The following is a 22,646-nucleotide window of genomic DNA, read 5'->3' as shown; positions in this document are numbered from 1 at the left end:
GACAGGTTAAATGGCTTGCCCAGGTTTACACAGCCAGCCAGGGCAGAGAGTCAAACCCAGGACTCGCTGGTGTCATAATCAGTGATTTAATCGCTATGCTATACAGCTTGGTTTAGAGGCTACGATGAGCAATCTCTTCCTTGCAGCTAAGAATTTAAATGTTTGCCTTTGTTAAGCACGCCCCATTTTCAGACCATTATAAACCTTAGTGGTTTATGGTTTCATTTTGAACACAGGAGCAAAAATAGTGCCTCGTTAGAAAGACAGATAAAGTCTCTGACTTAAAAACTCAACCAAGTCTCAGTCATGGAGTGCCCAATCATTTGCAAGACAAACCTAAACCTGAACCCAAAGCCCCCAAGTCCTCTCGTTTCTTCCTTGATCTGAGCAGAGGGGGTGTCTCTCCGGAGGAGAGGCTGGCAGCATCCCATGGCCATACTTTTGGAGTCTTAATGTTGAGGCATCTTGCAAGAACATCACGCAACTCACTGCACTACATCTGAGAGTGTTATTCTTTCTTCCTCCTGTCCAGGCTCCGCGAGCCTTCACCCCAGAGACCCAGACCCTGGCAAACACAGCCTCCTCCGGCCCAGCTAACAGTGCAAACACCGAACAAAGCTGCCCTTGAAGCCCAGCCATTTAAAAGACTTTATGAAGCCCACTGGGGCCCCCCGATTATTTTGCAACAAGTCATATCCCATGAAGAAATTCACTTCTCTGCAACACAAAACAGAGGGAGATTAAAGAAAAGGGCAGGGGGGTGGAGAAAAGAAGTTAGGCCTCCTGCTGCTCCGTCTGGCCAGATTCGTGTCTTTTAGTACCCATATCCTCTACAAAGACGATGTTCTGATGATATATGGCCCTAATACATCACTAAATGACAGTGTTCTCTTGATACTGTACCTTGAGAATATGACACGTGCCAGCAGGAGCAACGGGGGATTAATAAGGAGACCCTTTTTATATTTAACTTACCTAACATTTCAATTCTCTTTTAATGGGCTTTAGTTTGTTGGAGGGATTGTTTTTGGATCCTATGCTGTTTAAGGATTTAGGTCTGGCTTTTTTTTTTTTTTTTTTTGGTCTCTTCAGGGAACTCTCAGAACAAAGAAACACAGGCCATTAGAATGTCCCGGCTACTCAAGTACTGCTCTGATTTAAAGCAGGGCAGTGCCCAACAGCGCCTCATTCTGTTTAATCATATTTTGAAATAGAACCAAAACATTAGAGATGGCAGAACACAAAAGAAATAACCACCAAATAAAAATAGTAGCCCAAAGAAAGTAGCCTTGCCTGGATTTTATTATCGTGTGCATCGTATAAGCAAGGAGTCGGCTGGCAGACCCCCGTTCGTGTAATAGATTGAACTCAAAACCCCTAATGGCTTAGCACAGTGGACCCTGTCACAGATGTAGCTCTGCCACCCCATACCTGGGCTTCCAGAAGCATCCAGGGGACAGGAGTCCAGGTACGTGAGCTGAGAGGAGTAAATGTCAGCATCATTCCTTTACTTTGCCCAAATTCCCAAGTCTACCCAACTGAAATGGACGCAGACAGCTAGGATGTGGTTCGGCGTCAGTGCAACAGAGAAACGTCCCCAGACCCCTGACAGGAAGAAGGTGTGAAGCAGGGGCGAGGGGGAATGGAGCCCTGCACAAGTGGTCCAGCTGCCTCTCCCAACACCTTCGATTATTTTTCACTGCTGGGTGCCCTTCAGCGTATGAGGAATAGTGAATCAGCTTCTTCTTCTGCCCAAAAAGAAAACGCAAGAGGGAGAGGAGATGAAATTCTATGAACATTTCCGTGCCTTTCTGGTGAGTTATTTTGAAACCCTGGGAAGAACATGGGGACCCAGGTCCAACAGCTAACAGGATCTACAGCTCAGGGGGCATTAGCCAGGCTTCCTGGTCTCTGGAGGGAGCAGCCCAGGTTGGCAGGGGCGTTGGAGCGAGTGAGGAATGCGGGTTAAGGAGTTAAAAATAATAATAAAATCAGAGAAACTTCTCTGGGAAAGGTTGTGATGTGATGTTAAGGAAGGATAGCTGGAGGTATCATCTTGGCTGCCCCTTTTCTGATTTGTCACAGTATGAGAAGATGGGCTTCCTGGCTCTATAAAGAAACTGAGAACGCAGTGGACGCTTTTAATTGTGCCCATACATGATTCTCTGACGAAGAAGAGCAAGCACATCTAAAACGTGGGAGCTGGATGTCTCAGGTCCCATTGCTGTCTTGCCACCTCTCCCCATGGCCAGTCCTAGAGGGTTGTGTGTCTCCTTCCTGCATCACCCACCCACAATGGGCGGGACTCACCAGCTCTTCAAACGCTCCTCACTCCTGTGGGTCGACAGCGAGCCACCGAGCTGATTTTTCACAGAACAGAACGGACGATTTTTCACAGGTTGCCCGAGAAAGCCCGCTCACTGCTGGGAGCTACAAAAATACCTGATCTTGACAAGTAAATGGAGCTGACATCACAGGGAACAGGCGGAGGAGCTGCTCACAGCCCATCTGTCATCTTGACAAAGTAACTTTCTGGTCACTAGTGAGACACTTTTAAAGACATCTGCACAATTGACCTCAACCACTAGCAATCACAGAGGCTTTCAAAGGGACCCCTGGGACGACAGGTTTTAGAGCCGGTTCCTGCTTTCCGGCCACCGGATAAATGGTATGGGCGGTGTGATGCATCAGGTCCTGCAAAGGTCCATGCTCCGGGGCTGTATTCACACTGGTGCTGACGACAGAGGGTGTCCAGTTAGCCTTAGGCACGTCAGGCAGGGGAGCAATGGGCCAGGAGCCCTCTGCCTGACTGGGAGTTCACAGAACTGAAACAGCCTGCCTCAGACAGCATCCCCCAATGCAGGCGATTCTGTGAGCTGGGCTTGGTCTGGCTCATTCGCCAGGGCCATTAGCAGCATGTTCTCTTCACCAAGGCTATCCCAAGGGCCACATGCAGATGTCAGAAAGAGCTGAGAAGCCACAGATTTAGTTCATAGCTTTAGAATGTAATTTTAATCTGCTAGCTTCCATTTCCAGACTCATTAAACAATCAAATGAATGCCAATTTTGCATACGATGCATTTCTGATTGAAATGTCATTAAAAAAAGGAAAGGGACTGTTTACCCACAAAACGTTATTAACATCAACTTGTTGCTAAAGAGACTCATAATGTGGGCCCCATTTTAAAAAAGAAAGTCAACCAAGATTGTTACCTGTAATAATTGGTTTTTATAAGGGTTTCACCATAAAACGGTTTCTCAGAAGCTTTAACATCTAAAATAAGACAAAAGTGTCAAAAGACAACAAATGACCTTTAGAAAATGTGACAGCTTGGCTATAAGCTTGGATTTTTCTTCAGGTTAAAACTTTGCACAGCAGAATTAAACTCTATCTGACTAAAATTCCATGTATCTTTAACAAATACCTTTGGAGCCCCTGCCGTGGACCAGGCTGCTGGGCCAGGTTTTGCTGGGCACAGGAAATACGAATCAGACACATCGTCTGCCCTAGAAGAGCTTACAGTCCAAGAGGGAGAGGGGCCAGAGCAGACACACAGCAAAAGTACCTCACATGTTGCAACATGAGTAACAGCAGCGCCGTCTATGAGTTCAGAGGCGGGAAAGGTCAGATTCAACCAAATTTCACGGCCACAAACTCCCCGAGATCATCCAAATTACCTTGGTGTTTTGGACACTACATAAACCACTGAGTAAGCCTAAAATAAAGTTTTGTTACCTAATTATCTCACTGAGACAGAAGTTGACCCACATAGGTCAGCACCTTGGGATGCAACAGCCCCCAAATGGAATGTCCTTCCCTGATGATATCCCAGGGCATTCATTCCTAACTCAGGTGCAGCAACTCAGGTAGCTCGACATTGCGAACAGAACAGTTCATTTTATGTATACCATGGGAAAATATTTTGTGCTCTATGAAATTGCAATAATTAACACACTTTGCTAGTCTTTGATCTGGATACTATGTTTTAGATAAAGTATGAAATGCCAACATACTGAATTTTAATTTATATTCCAAAACTAATAATCATCATACTACCAAGTATGAACAGTCATATCTATTTTTTAAAATACTTTTCTACAGAAAAAAATTTATTTTATAATTATTGCTGCTCATTAGATATTATACTATGATGATATTACGGTTTACTGGAGACATCTTTTCATCTTTCAGGCAGTACATTTGTATAATTTTCCCACCATCAGATTTGATATGCAAAGTAATAGAAGCTACAAAAAAGGCAAGTCATCATTACAGAAAAAGCAGAGTTTAAAATAGAAAGGGAAATTCGTAATTTACTTTAAGGGAGAAGAATTAGTTAGGTCTTTGAATTATTGAATCAAAAAATTAAACAAAAATGGCACATATTCATCCAACAGATACACACTGAATGGATCCAGCACTGTCCCAGCCCTGGGGCCAACACATGAACAAGAGAGAGTCCACACCCGCACAGAGCTGCCAGCCTAGTAGGGAGACCGACAGGAACCAAGTATATACATGCATGATATAATGGGCACTAATGAGGATTTTGGAGAGACTAAAGCAGGACAAGGGAACAGAATGATAAGGTGCTACTGGGAGAGTGGTCAGAAAAAGACCCTGTAAAAAGAAAACATTTGCTTGGAGACCAGAATGAAGGAATGAGAATAATAAACATAGTGGATAAGTGTGTTCCAGGTACCAGAAAGAGCACACACAAATGCCCTTGTTGAGATGGTGTTGGGTACCATGCATGCTGACTATCAAGCAGGCATAGTGAGGAGCCGAGGGGTGTGGCTGGAGCAGAGGGAGGGAGGGTGCACTGGGAGGTGAGGCCAGACACGACATCAGGAGGCGGGCCATGGAGGGCCCTGGTAGACCAGTCATACTTCAGATGTACTCTGAGTGACAGAGGAAGACGCTGGAGGGTTTTTTTCATAAGTAAGTGAAGTAATTGTACGTATACTTTTAAATGGTCACTGGTTTGATGATATATTGTCCAGAGGCAAAAGTGATCATGGAGGTAGTTAGAAATCAGATATATCTTCAAGGTTTTGCTGTCAAGATTTGCAAAGACTCTGAATGTAAGGTGTATAAGAAAAAGAGGAATCAAGGACCTCATGGTTGATGGCCTGAGAAAACGCAGCTGAGATTGTTGGCTGGAAAAAACTAGATTTGGACAACGGGTGGAAAACAAGATCTCCATTTGGGCCACGTTAAGTTTGGGATGCTTCCTAGACATCCACATGGAGATGCCAGGTAGAAATTTGGGCATATGAGTCTGTACTTGAGGGGTGAGAAGGCTGGGAACATAGATGCAGTGACTTTGAGCACAAGTCATGGATCTATACAAAATCATCTAGGGAAGGAGTGTAAGGGGAGAAAACATCCTGACTGAATTTTGGGGCCCTCCAATATTTAAAGTTTGAGAAGATAAGGAAGACCCAGTTAAAAAAAAAAAGTCTAGTAAAGAGTAGCCAAATAAACAAAACTTTTATAAATCCATCATGCAAACACTGAGAGAACTCTACATGTGTAAGTACACACACACACACACACACACACACACACACACACACAACTGTACATGATCACTGGTTGAGATTATTACATTAATCCAGTGGCTACCAGAGGTCACTTTCTCTCAGCACCTGCTGCTCAGTGTGCCAGATACCTAGAGACCAAGATACCTCAGGACTGTCACTATCTACCATTTGAGGCTCATAAGAGATGCTGTCTTGGCCACTGTTGGCCACCGTTACGCTTAGCGCTAATAGCCACCATGCCTGCCAAGCTACCTCTCTGATGGAATAGACTCAAGCTTAGGAAAATGCCTCCAGCCACCAGGGCTGGGACCCACCAGAGCCTCGTGACCAAACGCTAGGTGAGTGTTAAAGGTGGGTGTGAGGGTGGGAGAACTGTAAACCCTTAGGAGAGATAGAAAGGAGCAGAAGGGGGAAACCCTTCATTTTAAGTATTCCTTATCTGTTATACTGAGATCTGAAGACAAAACCCTGAGATAAACAGAGTCCACAGTCAGACCCTGCTTTCAATTTCTGATCCCAACAAATGTGGCTGAAAGCTAGCAGCATGAGCTCATCTATGGTGGGGTAACTAGGATAGAGGGATGTAGGGAAGAGGAGGCACTGGCCAAAAAGCAGGGAAGCCAAGACCCCACAGCCACCTTGGAGCTCACTCTGGAAGTGTGCGAGAGGCAGAGGCCAGCAGAGATGCTGGAGCTAAAGATATGGTGCAACTTTGGGGTTTCTATTCCTCTCTGTTCTTTCAACATAATATTTCCTTCCCAGATATTTGAAGGCTGTTAAAGTTCCCCTGGGCACTCTCTCCACCAAGCTAAATTATATCGGCACATCATTAGTGAAAAATACTTACTAAACTCACACCTAGGCACTTGACACTGCTCTAAACTAGCTAGCCCTTTATGTTCTTCCCAGCCAGTCTTTTCTTGACCCCTCAGTCATTATCACAAATGGCGCTCCTCAGGCCTTCCACCAGCTTCTCCCGCTGTGCCTAAGACAGAGAGCTCCCCACTGGACACCCCATCTCTCACATGTCTGGCCAACATGGCGTGTGTAGGAAGAACAACCACCCCACTATAATTCTGTTTGTACAGTTCATTATCAGCCTGAAACCAAGAATTAAAAACTGAAACAGAAAAACAAGCCACAAAACTTGGGGAGTGGTGATGTCATGGAAATGCTGGGTGAATAACAGAGAAAGAAAAATAACATGGTAAAAAATAAAAAGAATAAAGATGGAGATGATAAAGGTGAAACCCAGGAACAACAGAATGCCAGGCGAATTTTTTTTTAAAGAATTGTTTTGAAAGGATCCTCATTAAAAGTATGGAAAACAGTTTAGCAACGTGACTAGAATTACGTGGAGGCGACATGAGTCAGAACCAGAACCAGGGCAGCTTGACTTGACTCTCTCCATGATGAGGTAAAGGAAGGTGTCGGCAGAAGTCAGATGGCTTACAGAGGAGAAAAGAACTCACATTTCCCAGAATGGCTGTGTCCCGGACGAGGAAGGTACTCTTACCGGATGGACGTTGCCAGGAGAAGGAAACAGCTTCTATTACAGAAGTTTGGGAATGGAAAGCGTGGGGGCGGGGGCACCTCTAAACCCTACCTCTCTGTCATCGCTTGCCTCTGTTTCCTCCAGAGGCTGCTGGACCCCAGCAAGTCAGTCATAAAACCCTGGCTGTTCGGTCAAATTGCTCCATCTAGTTGGCTCAGGCTGAAGAAGCAACAAACAGACGTCACATCAGCTTCATCTCGCAGCTGCTGCCCATCACAGAAAGACCGCAGGACACAGAGCGGATCCCTGTGGGAACGCATCACATGCAAAGGCTGGCCGCCACCCAGAGGGTCAGCCTGTCCCACCCAAAGGCGCCAGTCAAGACTCTACCTAACTGAGCCACAAGGACAATTAAAAACAGAAGCCCCAGGAAAGCGATGTGCTGGGTCTCTCTCCCTCACCGCCTCGGGGCGCTTTCTCAACCCTTGTGGTCAGGAAGCATTCTCAGAAAGATAACTCAGTGAGGTCTACCTCCGGGACGGCTCAGGGTTCCCATGCTTGAATTAGAGTCCAAGTGCAACGTGAGCTTGTCTTGCTTTATTTCCAGGCCTTAATGATCTCAGCTGTGAAATAGGTTTCCTGAGAAAGCCTGCCTTACCTCCCAGCCCACTTGTGGAAAATGAGGTTCAGGCTGCCCCCAATCTGTGAACATGGCATTCATTCATAAAATAGTTGTTGAGACTTACACTGTGCAAGGTGCTGTTGTAGATGCTTGGAGTGGCAGTGAGAAGAATCAGACACTATTCCTGCCTTGAAGAAGCTTGAAGTCCAGTCGGGGAGAGAGCCGTGTGCATAATTAAGAAAATTCCAGGGCGGGCAGGAGTGAGGGTTATAATACGAGTAACCAACAGAAGGCATCCAAGAATAAGTCATTCCTTCCCATCAGGGGACAAAGGGACGCTTGATGGAGGAGAGGACATGAAGAGAAAAAGCAGCACCTCAATAGAGATGGTTGATGTGCCAGGTAACTGTGAAAGCCTCACAATGACAACATTATGTATATGACAATTGACCTGTTTTTAAGTTTTGTACCAATCACAGAATTCCAACTGCACCTAACCACCAGTTTACATGTTGCTTCAGGGGGAAATTTACCTATATTTCTGTTCATATTTGTAATAGTCTTCCCTTTCCACTAACCTCGGTCGAGAAGTTTTTCAAAAACTGGTCCCAGCATAGAGTCCCCGGAAGGGTTTATTCAAAATGAAGACTTCCTGGTCTCTGCCAGAAGTACTGAGTCAGAGTCTCTGGCGCAAGCCCCGGAATCTGCATTCTTAACAAGCTCCTTTGGCGCTTTTTCTGCACATGAAAAACGGAGAGAGCTACCACAGCTGGGGCCCTGGCGGGAAAACAGAGGAACCTGAAGACAAAATTCTTACCACTGACTTGTTAATGATACAACTGTGTGAGAGAATACATGTAATCAGATAAGTGTGTGGGTGAGCAGGGAGGAAGAGGCGAGGCTGCCAGTGCCAGGGGCACCACCATTTGTCCTTTGTCCCCAGTGCTCAAAGCACCACTCTAAGCACCCCACCCCCAGTAACATGTACACAACCACTGGTTCAATCACATTGTTCACAATGTTACTTTAGACTCTCTAATGATGGAAGGTAGTTTGCAAATGAAATCCCTTATCCCCACTTTATATTAAATGCATACATACATAAAATCTAGCACAATCAAGGAATTCTACTTTGTCCTTATTAATCAGCTATTCCAACCAAGGGTTAATATGTATGACTTGCCTGGGTTTATCAGTTTTCAAAGAACTCTAAAGCAAGAAAAGACATCTAACTTCAAAACTATTGGGAACATAATTTAATCTCTCTTTGTTCGCATAAAAAAAAGGCATTTTTTTTCCAAACTCACAGCGCCTCGGGCCATTATTAACATAAATGCTCAATAAATATGTGCTGAGTTTAATGACCATCTATCATTTTCTTACTTCAGTCCTGCAATTCAGCTGCCACATTCGCTCCGGAGCACCGTCCCCCCTGTGTTCCCTCTCATTGGCACTAAGGTGCACTGCTCCTCCCCTCCCCCACTTCCATCAGAGGGGTCCTGGGGGTGCACTGAGGAGCCCATTCAGAGCTGAGGTGCAGAGCTCGGTGTCCGTGTTTTCCTGTATCGCCACATTTTATTTTTAGTTCATGAACCCAGTGTAACTCCACTCTGAATTTAAAGTCTCCCTCGTTCAGATACGTTGCCATAAACAGGCAGGATGAGTACCTCCCGTGAAAAAGAGGTGTTCCAAGTATACATTAGGTTGAGCCACAATAAACTGCGGTTTCTCTAGGTCAACACCAAATATCAAAATTTTAATAGGCTTCGCTCTAACGCCAAAATCTGAGAGCTCTATATATCTGTAACTTTGCCAACTAGTGTACAAAGTACTTTAAGCAAACTTCTCTTTGCCTTTGTCCAGTGTGTGGTATGATTTACATAAAACAGGGGAAAAAATCACATTTTTAAATAAGTTCCAGCTACTCCCCTCCACACACACAGGCACTTATAAGGAAAAGGGCGCCACTGCTACCTGCTACCTGCCCCCCCAAGACAGCCCAGGAAGGAGGAGGCAAAGCCAGTTCCTCCTGGATGAGGAGCCCCCCAAAAGGGCAGGCTCCTGCTCCCTTCCCTTCTCCAAATTCTAACTTGAGTCACCTCTTCAGCAAAGGCATTTCCATCCCGGTGCTCACCTATGTGCTAATGGGACTCATGGTTGACCTCTGGTGGGTCCCTCTGGGCACAGGAACCCTTGTTTCACATGCACTTGAAAACAGGAAATTGCCACATCTCCATTCTCAATCCTAATGAGCCTGGTTCCCCACAAAAGGAGCATAAACGCAGATACTTGGTGGGGCAGCTCTCAAGGGGGAGAATATCTGATGAATCTTTCATGTTCTCTCAATCAGGAAATTAGTGTCCCCCTGAGACCAAGGAACACTGCTCTGTAAATGTCTCCATGCTACTGTTTTTACACTATAAACCCACAAAGCAGGAGAGACCCAGCAGCCACGGGAGCCTCTAGAATTTGTGGATTTCTGAGAGGTAAAGGGATAGAACAAGCCAGTCAAATACGGCAAATATGGCACAGCAAGGCTTGCCTTCTTTTAGGTAGAAGCTTCTAGCACCTTTGACCACTGACACAGCACGGGCTGAGCCGAGTAGGAGCAACTGTCCTATCTTGGCTCCAACAGTTCTGTTCAATTAGAAAATTCAATGGAATAGGAATCTCTAATATTTTTTTAATAATAAGCTCTAAGAATAAATACGAAACAGCACGAAAACATCCTTTCTTTGCTCATTAAAAAGAAACCAGCGAGAGGTTAAAGGAACCTTGATGCTATTGCCGCCACCCACAAGCTTGCCTCCCAGAGGAACCTAGGGCTTTAGGTTAAAGAAAAAATGTTTACAGAGAAAGAGGGAAAGAAATGAAGATAAAGATGCTAAAAAGGCTTCTCACTGAGGCCTGGAGAAATCTAAGAACAGCATCAGGCCTTCCGGTGTTCTGCCTCCTTCCCGAAGCCCAGGCCCATGTCCTTCTGGAAATAACCCTCCTGAGGTCGCCCACAGCTGGAAGGGCCAGCAGCACAACCAGAGAGGCCACCACACCGGCGCTAAAAATAAGATGCTCAGCCTACGCCTAGAGCCTAAGCAGCCATGAAAACACATCTGGCCAAAATCTATTTATTCGACTAAGGGTACAAGAGCTATTCTGGAGATGCGTGCTTTTGTAAGTTAAAATGTGACACTGTCATCTCTGTTATTTTTGTTATCACTGTCCTTCTCTTTGAAGTGTGTCCGGGATATCATCACTCATGTTGCAGGCCCTCTCCCGGAGTCGTTTTATAGTTATTCCATCAAAGCAGGGCATTTGGGGGACATGCTGTGGTCCAGTGAAGATGCCACTTATCCCACCTTCTCATTGTCTCTTGTTGAATTACCTGAGTGAAACCTGAAATTGTCATTCGGATTACAGGCCTGTGAATTTCTCATTTGGCCCATCTGCGTTCATACCACCCATTACCTAACATTAAAAAAAAAATCTCATTATTCTACACAACATGCATATACAATAAGGCCTTTGTCCTTAAAAGAAAAACATAATTTTCAACAGAGTTAGCTACCAGAAGCCAAGGGAGCTAACATCCAAAACCTAAAATAAACATGAAGGCTTGTGTCAAGGTTTCGGACTTAGCCTCACTGAAAGGAGGAGGAAATAACTGGCGAACTCAGCTACAGCAACAGGAGGCGTTTTTTCACTGTGATTTTTGAGAGCAGATGTGAGGGAGTCCCAGGTCCTCCTGCACTGTCACCTACTTGGCTGCTTTGGACAGCAGCATGTTTCTATAAGAGAAAAAGTTCCTTTTGTCACCAATAACAGCAGATCTTAGTGTCTATATATTTCTCAATTTTCAGATGTGCGTTGCATTCCTTTCAAGGGGGGGAAAAGTGTTTTTGTAATGATTGCTTGGGACGTCTTTTATAGAGGAGGTTGACCTTCTGTGACAAACTCTCTGGGAGAATCATGTTTTGGAACTTGGAGTTCCACTCTGGGGGGAGCTATCCCGAGTGTTAACAACCCAAACTATAAACAGGAAACTCCAGCCCGACTCCCACTCAAGTCCCAAGGTTGAGGACCTCTCACTGAAGCCATGGGCCTTACAGAGATAACCGGATAAGGTTCTTATACTTGAGGACCTCCGCTCCTAAGATATAAATTCGCCCAAGTAACTCCATTACAACACAGGACATGCTATGGAAGAGAAGAAGATGCAGACTCTTAAGGACTTGCTGGGACCGCTGGTCGCAAATAAACAAAGCTGTGTGGATTTGTAGGGTCCACGCGTCCAAATGCAGCCACACCAGCGAAGTGCATTGTTTAGGGCAAGGCCCTACACCACAGGCATGCATGAGTGACTGGTTGGTCAGATAGCAGGACTCTGCACACTCTAAAATGGGGAGGACTCAGAAATGTCAGGCTCAAGGGGGTCCACTCAGTACCTGGCTTTCCATCTTTGCCACCAACATGCCACTTCCTGATTCAATGGTTAAGTGTCGCAAAAGGACAGTTGGGCCTCACTGCAGAAGCAACATTGTGGTTAAGCTGTCTGTAGAAGGACACCAGTCAAGAAGCTAAGCCATGTTTTAGATAAAAATGGAGGAGCAACCCATCTTGCTAAGCCCCAACTACTACTAGGGCTTTCCATCTTTTAGCAGGAAGGCTTGCTGTCACTTCTACTGAAGTTCCACTGTCTACGCTGACAGAAATTCAGAGTGAACACATTTCATAGATGTTAACAATAAATTGTAGCAAGAACAGTCTGCGTAATCACTCCCTGGAAGGATCATGGAGGCAGTAATTGCATAGCATTTAGACTGGGGCTGTCGCTATCATTTCAGAAGTGCTTACCATGTTCCAGACCCTGTTTTAAGAATTGTACATGTTTTAACTCAAAATTCTGACAAAATCACTATGAGGAAGATAAAGAAGTCAAGATACAGAAATATTAGGCAACTCACCCAAAGCCATACAACTATGAAGGCGTCAACATAGAAACCACTACCCTCTCATTCCTAAAAAACACATTCATTAAATTATGTGCTAAAATCTGGTTTATGGCCAATACTTCACTTTCTTCTGTTCAAGGTCCTGCCCTTAAGAAGCATTCCATTTACACTCTGTACAAAGGGCTTTCACAAACAGCAGCAGATTCAGCCCATACACAGCCCCTCCGTTCACGGCTACCGCCAGCAGCTGAGGTCTGTTGGCAGGATCATGTCTCCTTAGAGATGAAACCAGAGGGCCCATACACACCACTGTGACACCGAAGGCTCAGGGAGAGCAAGGTGCCCGCTCAGTGATGCACGGCTACCAGGTGGCCCCAGTGAGACTCGAACCCCTAATTTCAGACACCAAGGCCACCACTCCACAGCTGTGTTTCAATGACAAAATGGACATTAAAAATTTAGCAAAAAAAGAAAATATTTTTCCTGAAGATCTAGCTAAGGGATTAAATTATACCATAATATTTTTAAAGCATCATTAACAGTTTAATAGAGCAAACTTGAAATTTATAGTGGTAAGATTTTATATTAGACAGGCTCTTTTATATTGTTGCTCTTATTCATCATAAAAAATGCTTCAATGTGGCCTTGTCCATTTTGCACTTCACTATAGAAACATTCCAAGGGCATGTGCAAAAAAAGTGTGTTACTTTTATCCATGAAATTAGTTTTGTTTTGGTACCTTTTAAATTTTCATGTGGTATTTATTCCCTGTTTCTGAGGTCTTTTCAAATCCACGTTTGGAAAATTTGTGATTTTTGCATTAAATTTTCAAAATCCCTACAGCCGTCTTAGCTTTGGATTTCTGTCAAATGGGGTTCCACCCAAATCCCGTCTACCATCAATTCACTTCGTGTGCAAATGTGCAGCAGCAGAAAGGGGGGGGCACCATTGTTGATTGTTCCAAAGAGTCCAAGTAGATGAGGAGAAAGTCCTTCTTGAATGTTGTTCTAGAATCTTCAGGCTAAACTCTGCAATGTTTAATACCACGGGTCTTTCTCTTCTTCAAACATCTCCTGCCTTGGCCTGTGCTTCCCTGGTTCTCCTTATTCTCCTATGATTACTTCTCGGTCCCTTTCATGGGTCTCTCCTTTACCAACCTTCTTAAATATGACCCTTCTTCCAGTTACTATTTCAGGACCATGTCTTGAAATCTCAATTTAGACCTCTTCCCGAGACAAAGAATGTATTCCCCAAGTGTGGAACTTGATTTCAACGCTGACAGTTAAATTGGTGTCCCCTTGCCCTGATTTCTCCAGTGAGGCCACGATCCATATTTTGAAGAGCCTACTCAGCTTTTCTACTTTGGAAGGTCTATCAAATCTAAACTTATCGTCACCCACCCAAGCCCCTGGCCTCTTATCTTCCTGCATTGTTTGTAACGTAGGCTAGAAGCCTAAAAATGCCCTCCACTCACCCCATGTCTCACGTCCGCCACCTCTCTTATTGCCAAGTGCTACCAACTTGGGCTCCAAACCTCCTCTGCAGGGGGCAGGGTCCCAGCACATGGCTACAGTTTATTTTTAAGTGAGCCACTCAATTTTGATTATTATGTAAAATCTGTGCTAACACTGAAAATACATACTGATCACGGTAATACCTACCAGAATAAGTCATCTGCCAAATGGGTTGTGCAACAGGGTAGAGCAAGCTGTCATTGCAAGTAAAAGGAGATGGCTGGCTCCCAAAAAAGAATCTTGAGTGTGAGCTTTGGGAAGTAAACTATTTAATTGAATTAGTGTGCATCCTGCTCTAGAGACACCAAGTGATTAGCAAAGTAACTGCTACAGAGATAACCTAGCACATCACTCCACTGTAATGACTACTGCATTTTAACTACTGTACCTTGCTGGGCATGGTTTAGAATATTTTCATCTAAATATTGTAGAACTGGAAGGTGCTTTAAGAAATTCAAAAGGATGTGCCATATTGGTTTATCCCAATGCCTTCTTTTCATTCCCGCTGCCCATCCCTGCTCCACTTGTCCACAACACAGCCCAGGAGTCTGTCATCCAGCCTCTCCACACTCTAAACATGCCCCACAAAAGGCCTTTGAGACATTTATAGAAAACACATCATATTGTGTCATGAGGCTGAACAAAAATATTAAATGGCTCCCCCTGATTAATGAGTGGATCTGATGTCCTTCATATCATACTCAAGGTTCTCCCCTGGCTGGGTCCCACCAAGCTCTCTAACCCCAGCTCCCATCAGAGCTTTGGGTGCACAGGACTCCACTGTCTCCACACATCCTAAGCATACACTCCTTTGTGCCTTTCCTCCAACACAGGCTTATCGGGACTGTCCTTCCACTACCCCTCCAGGTGCTAGGCCATCCAGTCAGAACTGGCCTACAGTTCCCTCAGCACTTGGGTGTGAGTCTATTAGAGTGCTTTTCTGTCGCCCCTGTAAAACTTAGTTATGCGTCTGTCTCCCTCATTAGCTGTGATTAAGAATCTATCCTATTGGTCTTTGTCTCCCTGAGGCGCCCAACCAGCACAATGCTTCAAACACAGAAAAGGCTAAAAATAATAAAATAAAATGTAAGGGGAGAATGAAGTGTGGAGAGAAGGAAGAAAGAATAATATTATTGAATTTATAACCTGCTATCCCCAGTGCCTGGAGTGGTGTTTTATAGAATTAGAACTGGGAATCAAGAGGTCTTAAAATATACACCCCGCTCATTTGCTGATCTTAACTGAGTTCAACAAGCGCACTTGACCCCCCGGTGGCATGAAAGGTGGTGTTATTTGTATTCTTTTATAGCACAAAGGAGTCAATATATCATGAGTTGAACAGAAGTACCATAAAAGAGGGTGTGAAAAACTGATATCCTTTATTTATTCAACAGCTTTTTATTAATTGGCTTTATTTGCCATCGTTGGGCCTACTATATCCTGTTCTCCTGCCCTCACCATATTTGTATCCCAATCTGAGGAAGGGCTCTCCTTCCTCAGCATTACTTCCCACACTCAAAACACACTTGACTGTTGATGTGCCCTAGAAAGACCAGTGTCACGGAACAAAATGAAAGCGCGTGTAAAATGGGGTGGGGGTGGGGCAGGCGAGCACATGAGTTAGTAGGCAGCAAAACCCACTCAGGTCTGGATTGGAGCTGAGAGACTTCCACGAGGCGGGCCAGGAAAATCCCCATGATGCCAGACCACTAGGCAGTTTTTCCAGAATTACAACGCTCCCGAGTCCCAACCCTATCCCTCTGCCAATAAAAGTACAAGTGAAGGTGACCCCACAGGCATAGAGATGTAAATACTCTGCAGAAAAATGAGGCCCCCTCTTCCATGGAAAGTTTTCTTAGTGTTTAATGGAGAACAAGGGGAAAACTTACACCAGGGCCCACAGACCACTGGACCAATAAGGAAACAGCGTAGATTGGCCAAGTCCGAGTCTGGAGGGACAGAAAACCCCACTAAATGTTACTGACTTAGCCCTGTTCATTCATAACGATGGGTGGGCTTGGCATCAGTATCCCTATGTCCCTTCTCGGTCAGCTTCCTTTGTTTTCCTTTTCTGGTGAGCCTTTGCAATGTATTCCATGTGAGAAAATAACAATTGAAACAAGAACGTTATCATCAACAATAATGAATCATTGTAGAGAGCTTACTATATGCCAAGCTCTGAGCCAAGCCTTACATGCTATATCTCATTTATTAATAATAAACACAGCAACTCTGTGAGTTCAGTATTAACATCCATCCCATTCTCCAGAAGAGAACTGAGGCTTAGAAAGGAGAGGCGACTTGCCTGAGTTTACCACCAGCAAGGAACATTTGAGCCCAGGCCTGTCTGATGTCACAGGCAAAGCCCTTTGCCAAAATGATATGATGCCCACCAACAGCTGCCTGAGCTGTGACTTCCTTTGAAAGGGCCCCCCAATTTGTCGACTTGGTTTGTGCTACAAGACCAAAATCACTCTAACTGCCCTCCAAAGAGAGCCTATGTCAGCTTTGTGGAAGTGGAAACAACCTTCTGAAGCTCTTGAAGGTAACTGTGGACGTTTTAAAGTAGCAAACAACGAGCAGAAGCAAACTGGGTTAGCAGAGAAGGCACTGGCTTCGTATCCCAGTCTGTCTCTTAGTAACTGTGCAACCTCAGGACATTTGCTCTGCCTCTCTTAGCCTCAATAAAGCATGGGTAAAAATAACTGTCTAGGAGCTAGTATTGGTCAGTTGGTCAGTACAATTCCATAAATTAGTTACCTTTCCCCTAAAACTGTTCTACTGAATACATTGTTCTATGGAAAGGCAATTGGTCACAACGCCTAAACAGAGAATGAATGAATGAATGCTGATCACTTCCTTAGTGAAAATCCAAAGTCTAAAAATGTTATAAAGCAATTTTCAAAAAATTACGGCAAGCTATGTATATGCGCATATATGAAGTGCAGCATTTCTCTGAACACATCTGGATCAATCTCTTTCTCTCTCTCTCTCTCTCTCTCTCTTTCTCTCTTTCTCTCTCTCTCTCTCTCTCTCTCTCTCTCACACACACACACACACACACACACACACACACACACGAATTGAATCCTGATGCAACTTATCTCCCTCATTCCCAAACATGTGCCTAACACTTGTTCAGATAATAGATCTCTATTCTCTAGCCAGTTAATTTGAACAGTAAAAAAACATGAGGATTTTATAGAGATAAGGCACCCCAGAGAATCGAAGACGCTGGTAGCTACTTGTTTAGTGATGGAGGATTTTTGTGATTAAAAAGTAGAAGACAGCAGACAAAGTCGCCTCTGTTTTCACTACTTGCTTGGCTCCAAGATAGGTGGAGCCCCGCTTCTTGTAACACCAAATTTCACGTTGCTTTTTATGAGCAGAGGGTCCATTTCTACATTGCACCTCTGGATTTAAAAGAGGAAATTTAAACCTCGGAATAATGTTTTTTGCTGAACAAAATGTCTGCCAAACTAAGCTCTGACTGACTTCTGGTTTTCTGAGTCCTGGCCTCCAAAGTTCTCTCAGGTTTCCAGCGCTAGGCCGAACTCACTGGCTTCTGCCATCTCCCTCTCTGCTCCCTTTAGGCGGAAAGGGGTGAGAAGGAGAGGTACCACTTCTCACGCCCGTCTGGTGGCTTGGGGAGGCCCAAAAGATCCCGAGAATTGCTTTAGACTCATTATCTGGGTGTGGCTGGCCCCTATCAGCTGCACCTCCCAGATGGCACTAGCGTGTTTTCCTAGGCATTATGGGAAAAGTAATTCTAGCAAGAAGAGGGGGAAAGTCACACAAAACAGCAGTCAGTCTGGGCCTTCCTTCCTTAGCCCCTGACACGACCATTTTGTAAGGTGGTGAAAAGTCATGCTTTGCTTTCTAACTAAACAATACAGCACTGGCATTTTTAACTTTAACTGCCTACCCCGGTTCCCCAGATTTCAGGCCAGGGGTTCAACTTCTCACCTTCCCCTTTGAACAGATGAACCGAAGCTTTTTGTCCCATACGCTTTAAAACCCTATCCATCACCAGTTAGCAAACAGGTTATTCTTGGACCATGACTGGTTCTGGAAGATGCTCAGGTCTATGCCGGCGACGATAAATGAGAATAAAATGATTCAGTTCTACTTCCCGTGGCCACCGAACCCGCTGTCATCCTCAACATTCCCACAGAAATGAGCTCATTGCACCTCTGAAACATTTCGGAGCTTAAAAGTTTAAATCAGGCCAAGTTGATCTTGCGGGGTTTTCAAGCTTTTGCACTGTAATTATAAGCAGGACTTTCTGCCACCTATTTCCTCCCAACTGTAATATTTTACGTCTTTTTTAAGCATACGTTGAGGTTAGCTTTTTTTTTTTTAATACATGTTATGAAATACGATATGAGCTTATGCTCAGCCTTAGGTACCTTTCTGCCAAAAGGCTGGACCAACATAAACTAAATATGACTATTTTCTTTATCCAAAGTACAGTTTTGACTATTACATACCCGCTTAATGTACATACACAAAACTCGCTCACAACCAAAGCTCCCTGCAGGTCAACTGAAATCATAACGAGATTTTCCTTTCATATAATGTGATTAACAAATGTTCGCTAACCGAACTCCTAAGAGACTCAAAAGAAAAAAACAAAATCACTCAAAGCAACGCCAAACAGTAAAATAACTCAACGAGCTTTCTGTTTTCTGCTTGCTTTTTCACATGTTAACTAAGCAAATAGCCTGTTTCACTAGGCATGTGTCCTAGAGGCCGATGAAACCGAGAGTTCAAGCAACACGTTATTTACTAAAACACGACCTTCACAAGCTACTTAACTCCTCTAGCCTCATTTTCCTCATCTGTAAAATGGGGGTAAAAGCTCTTAAAGGCTTTCTCTGAGGACTAAAGTAATGCAGGTTTAGTTAAGTGCCAGCAAATAAAATGGTTCATAAATATTAGTTAATATTGCTAATATTATCTATCTGTTAAATAGGTCTCTCCTCCGACCTAACTGTAAAAATTCTAAGCAGTCTCATGAGAGTCTGAGGTGCTTTGAAATCCACAGGCTGCAGTGAGTCCCAGGGAAACTTACAAGAGCATACATAAATAGAGAATTAGTCATCCATCGATTCTTACTCAATTGTTTATGAAGTCATTACAAAGGTTTGGGAAGCACTAATGATAATGACAACTTGGGCCCCATAATCCTAAACCCCTACACAAGTGACCATTATGCGTCACTGAGCTAGTGAAAGGGCTCTGAGGCGTCTTCCTAGTACCAATAGAAGTGGGTTGCCTGAGTCCTGATGTCACATGTTTAGGAAGGATTTCTGACAGCTCTGCCTCAAGGCAGATATCTCCGAACGGTACTTAAAGACATAAATGAACTCACTACCCTTCTGCACCTACTCAATACTATTCTGGAATAAATATTATTTTCACTTGAAGTCCAACTGATACATCTTTTTCTCTTTAGAATCACTCTTCCTTGCCTTCACACAGCAGGATTCTAACATCTATCTTATCAGTAAGGCCGTATTTTCAGAGAAAGGCACTATTTTTCACCAGGGTGGCGTGCTGAAGAGGGGGAATTCTGTGTGGAGAATTTCTCATGTTATTTGGGAACAGTTTGCAAACTGTATACTTAAACTTTATAAATAGCAATATTACCGAGGAGAAAAACAATATTTTCAAACAGGCTTAGACCTCCAAGCACATCTAAGTGTTACTCTGTCAGGGGAATGTCCTCTGAAATCTTAAGAGATTACAATAAAATAATTCACTCATACTATAAAGATAAAAGAAATTCAACAGGAAGACTATCTCCCCCCCAACACACACACATACATGCTGCATTTGTAAATATATAACTGAGTCCAAATTGAAACACAAAGCTTCTTTTCAACAGGTCCTTTAGTGAAAGATCATTAATTACATGGCCATTCATAAACACAAAATCTGAAAAGCCCTTCTCACTTAGCTCCCTCTTATGAAGACAGCAATACCTATCTTCTCAGCAAATGCAATGCATTTTCACTTCTGATCCTGTTGATTGCCTTAGTCTTCAGAACCTGATAACCATTTGATACAGGCATTCACCTTCACCCATTTATCATTTCGGAACACATTGACCTCATCCCTTGTCATGAAAGAGTTTGGGTAGTTTAAACCCAGATGGCTTGCTTTCACCTAAACAGTAGAATGCCTTCCCCAGTTCCATACAGCATGTTGATCTGATAACAAACAGTCATCTATCACTTTTGGGCTTTGCATCTGACTGCCTTCATGAATTTCCTACAGGGTTCTGTGGTGTGTAGTTTTTAATCAAGGTTTGCCAAAAGTGATTGGCATGTAAAACTCGCTTAAACAAAAATGTTGCTCTTTGTCAGTCTATATTTCATCTCAGAAGCTCTTATTCCTATAACTTAATCTCCCCCATGTGGTTACTTATTAGATCTTATCATTAACTATTAAGCTAACATAAATTGAAGCAAATTATTTTTTTGCATCTACCCACCACTGCCAGTGTGAACTAAACAGCTGACAGCCAAGTGTCATTCTTTATTGAGGATTGAATGTCCTTCCTGACTCAAGCTTCTAAATCAGAAATACAAAGACTGTTTTTGAGAGTTAAGGCTATAACAGGCAAAAAAAATCCAAGATTACATCTTGTCCTCATGTTTGTCCTTTGTGACTGTCACCTCTCTTTCCCCTTGTCACACACCTTATCCCTGGTAAGATACCTAAATGTTATCTCACCATTTCCACACTAAGCTCTGATGACAGACTCAAGGCAGAAAGTTTGATGGCGCCTACGATTTGGTGGCAACAGCCCTTCCCAGGAACAGACAGTGCAAAAGGTAATTATCATTAAGACCAGGCCACACAAAGGCCATCTTAAATTTACTTCTGTAAAGATGATGCCAAAGATAAGAATTCCCAGCCTGATAAAACAGAAAATCACCAAAGTCCATAAAGCTCAGAAATTCAACTGAATTCAATTCACCAGCTATGTGCAGTTTGGTAATGACTAAAAACAATTTTTAAGATCTGGTTATATCATTACATTTAATGGAGTCACCTTGTCAGAGAAAGCAATTGCCTTCCCACTACCTGCTCTCCATACTTACCAAGCAGACACACATTATACAAGGGTTGTCTGTGATAAATGGAATCTGGAGGACTTCGCCTTCATTTTCACATTTTGCAACAGAACCTAGGGTGAAGGGAAATATATCTAATTTAAACTTAGTGGCATTATTATAAAAATTCAAATTTTTACACTAATCCTTTTTGAAACAACTACCCAAACTTCAGAAATTCCTAATGAGTTTTAAATGATCAAACTCACCAAAAATAAATTCCACCCCCTGGAAAAAAATCTATTTTAAATAGCTTTATTTGAACACATTTTTTTTAAAGGCTGTGATATATACATAGATTTTCTGCTCTCAGATGGTTTAAGCACAATTCCAAGTATTTCATTGCATTTTTAATAATAACCCTCCTTTAGGAAAGCATTTCAACTAAACATACACTCACTCCTACATGCAAAAAAAAAATCAAATTGGCCATTAGGGCAGATTTTAAGTTTGAACAAAATTCAGGACTGTGTCAATGAACAGGCCTTTATATGAATCTGCCTCTTATTGTCTTGAGTTGAGATCACTTTTTGAAACACAATCTTCTTTCCTCTTCTCTTAGAAATTGACTCAATATTTTCTTTTCTGCACCAGGTGTCAGTAAAGTATGTCCTTCAAAATAGCAGCTGAGGTCTTCACCTGCCTGAAAACATATAATTACTATATCCTGCTATTATTACCCTTTTAAAATGTGATCGTTTCTTTAAATTCAAGGTCTGGAGAGCGGGTGCTTTAAAAAGCAATCCTAGCACGGAAGATACATTGGAACCCTATAGAGTCAGAAGGGAGGATGTGTGGAAAGCGGTGCAAATGTTTTGCCTTGATTGTATAGGGAGGAGAAGAGATCAAAATAAGGGTTGAGGAAAATATTAAAAATAAGTAATTTCTCAAATTCAAAAAGAAGAATTTCTAGCACTATATTGATGTCAACATCCTCTCAGCCTTCCGCCCCTTAACCCCACGGGCTTCACTTCATCCCCACCGGCCAGAGAGGGGCAGGCGCCCAGGTGCTCGCTCCGCACCCTCCCATCCCCGGGGCAGGCCGGCGCCTCCTCTCCCAGGTACCAAGCCAGCGTCCCGAAGGGCCGGTCCCTCCCTCCCCCTCCCCTACCTGTCAAGAAGGAGGAAGCCAGAGACATGGGGACCCCCGAGCAATTGAGCAGCAGCAAGACGCAGCAGGTAATCCCAGGCGAGCGCCGGCAGGGACGCTCAGCCAGAGCCCTGACGCCGGAGAACCAGAGCATCGTCACCTGGAGGGAATCCCGGGCGACTGCAGGTCCCGCGCCGCCGCCTCTGCTCCGCTACCGCAGCTCGCAATCAAAAAGGGCTCTCAGCGGGCGAGTCGGGAGACAGTCCGCGAAGGAGGGAGGCGGGCGCCCGGGAGCCGGGGCGGGG

The 22,646-nt window shown here is 43.9% G+C and overlaps 1 protein-coding gene across 4 annotated transcripts in view; it reads right to left on the bottom strand.

Moving 5' to 3' along the window:
• The window catches only part of BMPER (BMP binding endothelial regulator), a 227,200-nt gene extending 204,571 nt beyond the window's left edge, over nt 1–22,629 (bottom strand). For 3 of the 4 annotated variants that reach the window (XM_019668453.1, XM_019668454.1, XM_019668456.1), the window contains exons 1-2: nt 22,363–22,629; nt 21,240–21,325 (exon numbers count right to left, since the gene is read on the bottom strand). In XM_019668453.1, the coding sequence (XP_019523998.1) occupies nt 21,240–21,325; nt 22,363–22,495 (219 nt within the window). In that variant the 5' untranslated portion in view covers nt 22,496–22,629. The remainder of the gene's footprint in view (nt 1–21,239; nt 21,326–22,362) is intronic. The other variant, XM_019668455.1, reaches the window with a different exon arrangement.
• Nucleotides 22,630–22,646: the final 17 nt, after the last annotated feature.

Source organism: Hipposideros armiger, unplaced genomic scaffold, assembly GCF_001890085.2.
Source record: "Hipposideros armiger isolate ML-2016 unplaced genomic scaffold, ASM189008v1 scaffold_526, whole genome shotgun sequence".
NCBI classification, from domain to species: Eukaryota; Metazoa; Chordata; class Mammalia; order Chiroptera; family Hipposideridae; genus Hipposideros; species Hipposideros armiger.
The sequence above is the reverse complement of the archived record's forward strand: the minus strand, read 5'-3'. Positions and strand labels throughout refer to the sequence as shown.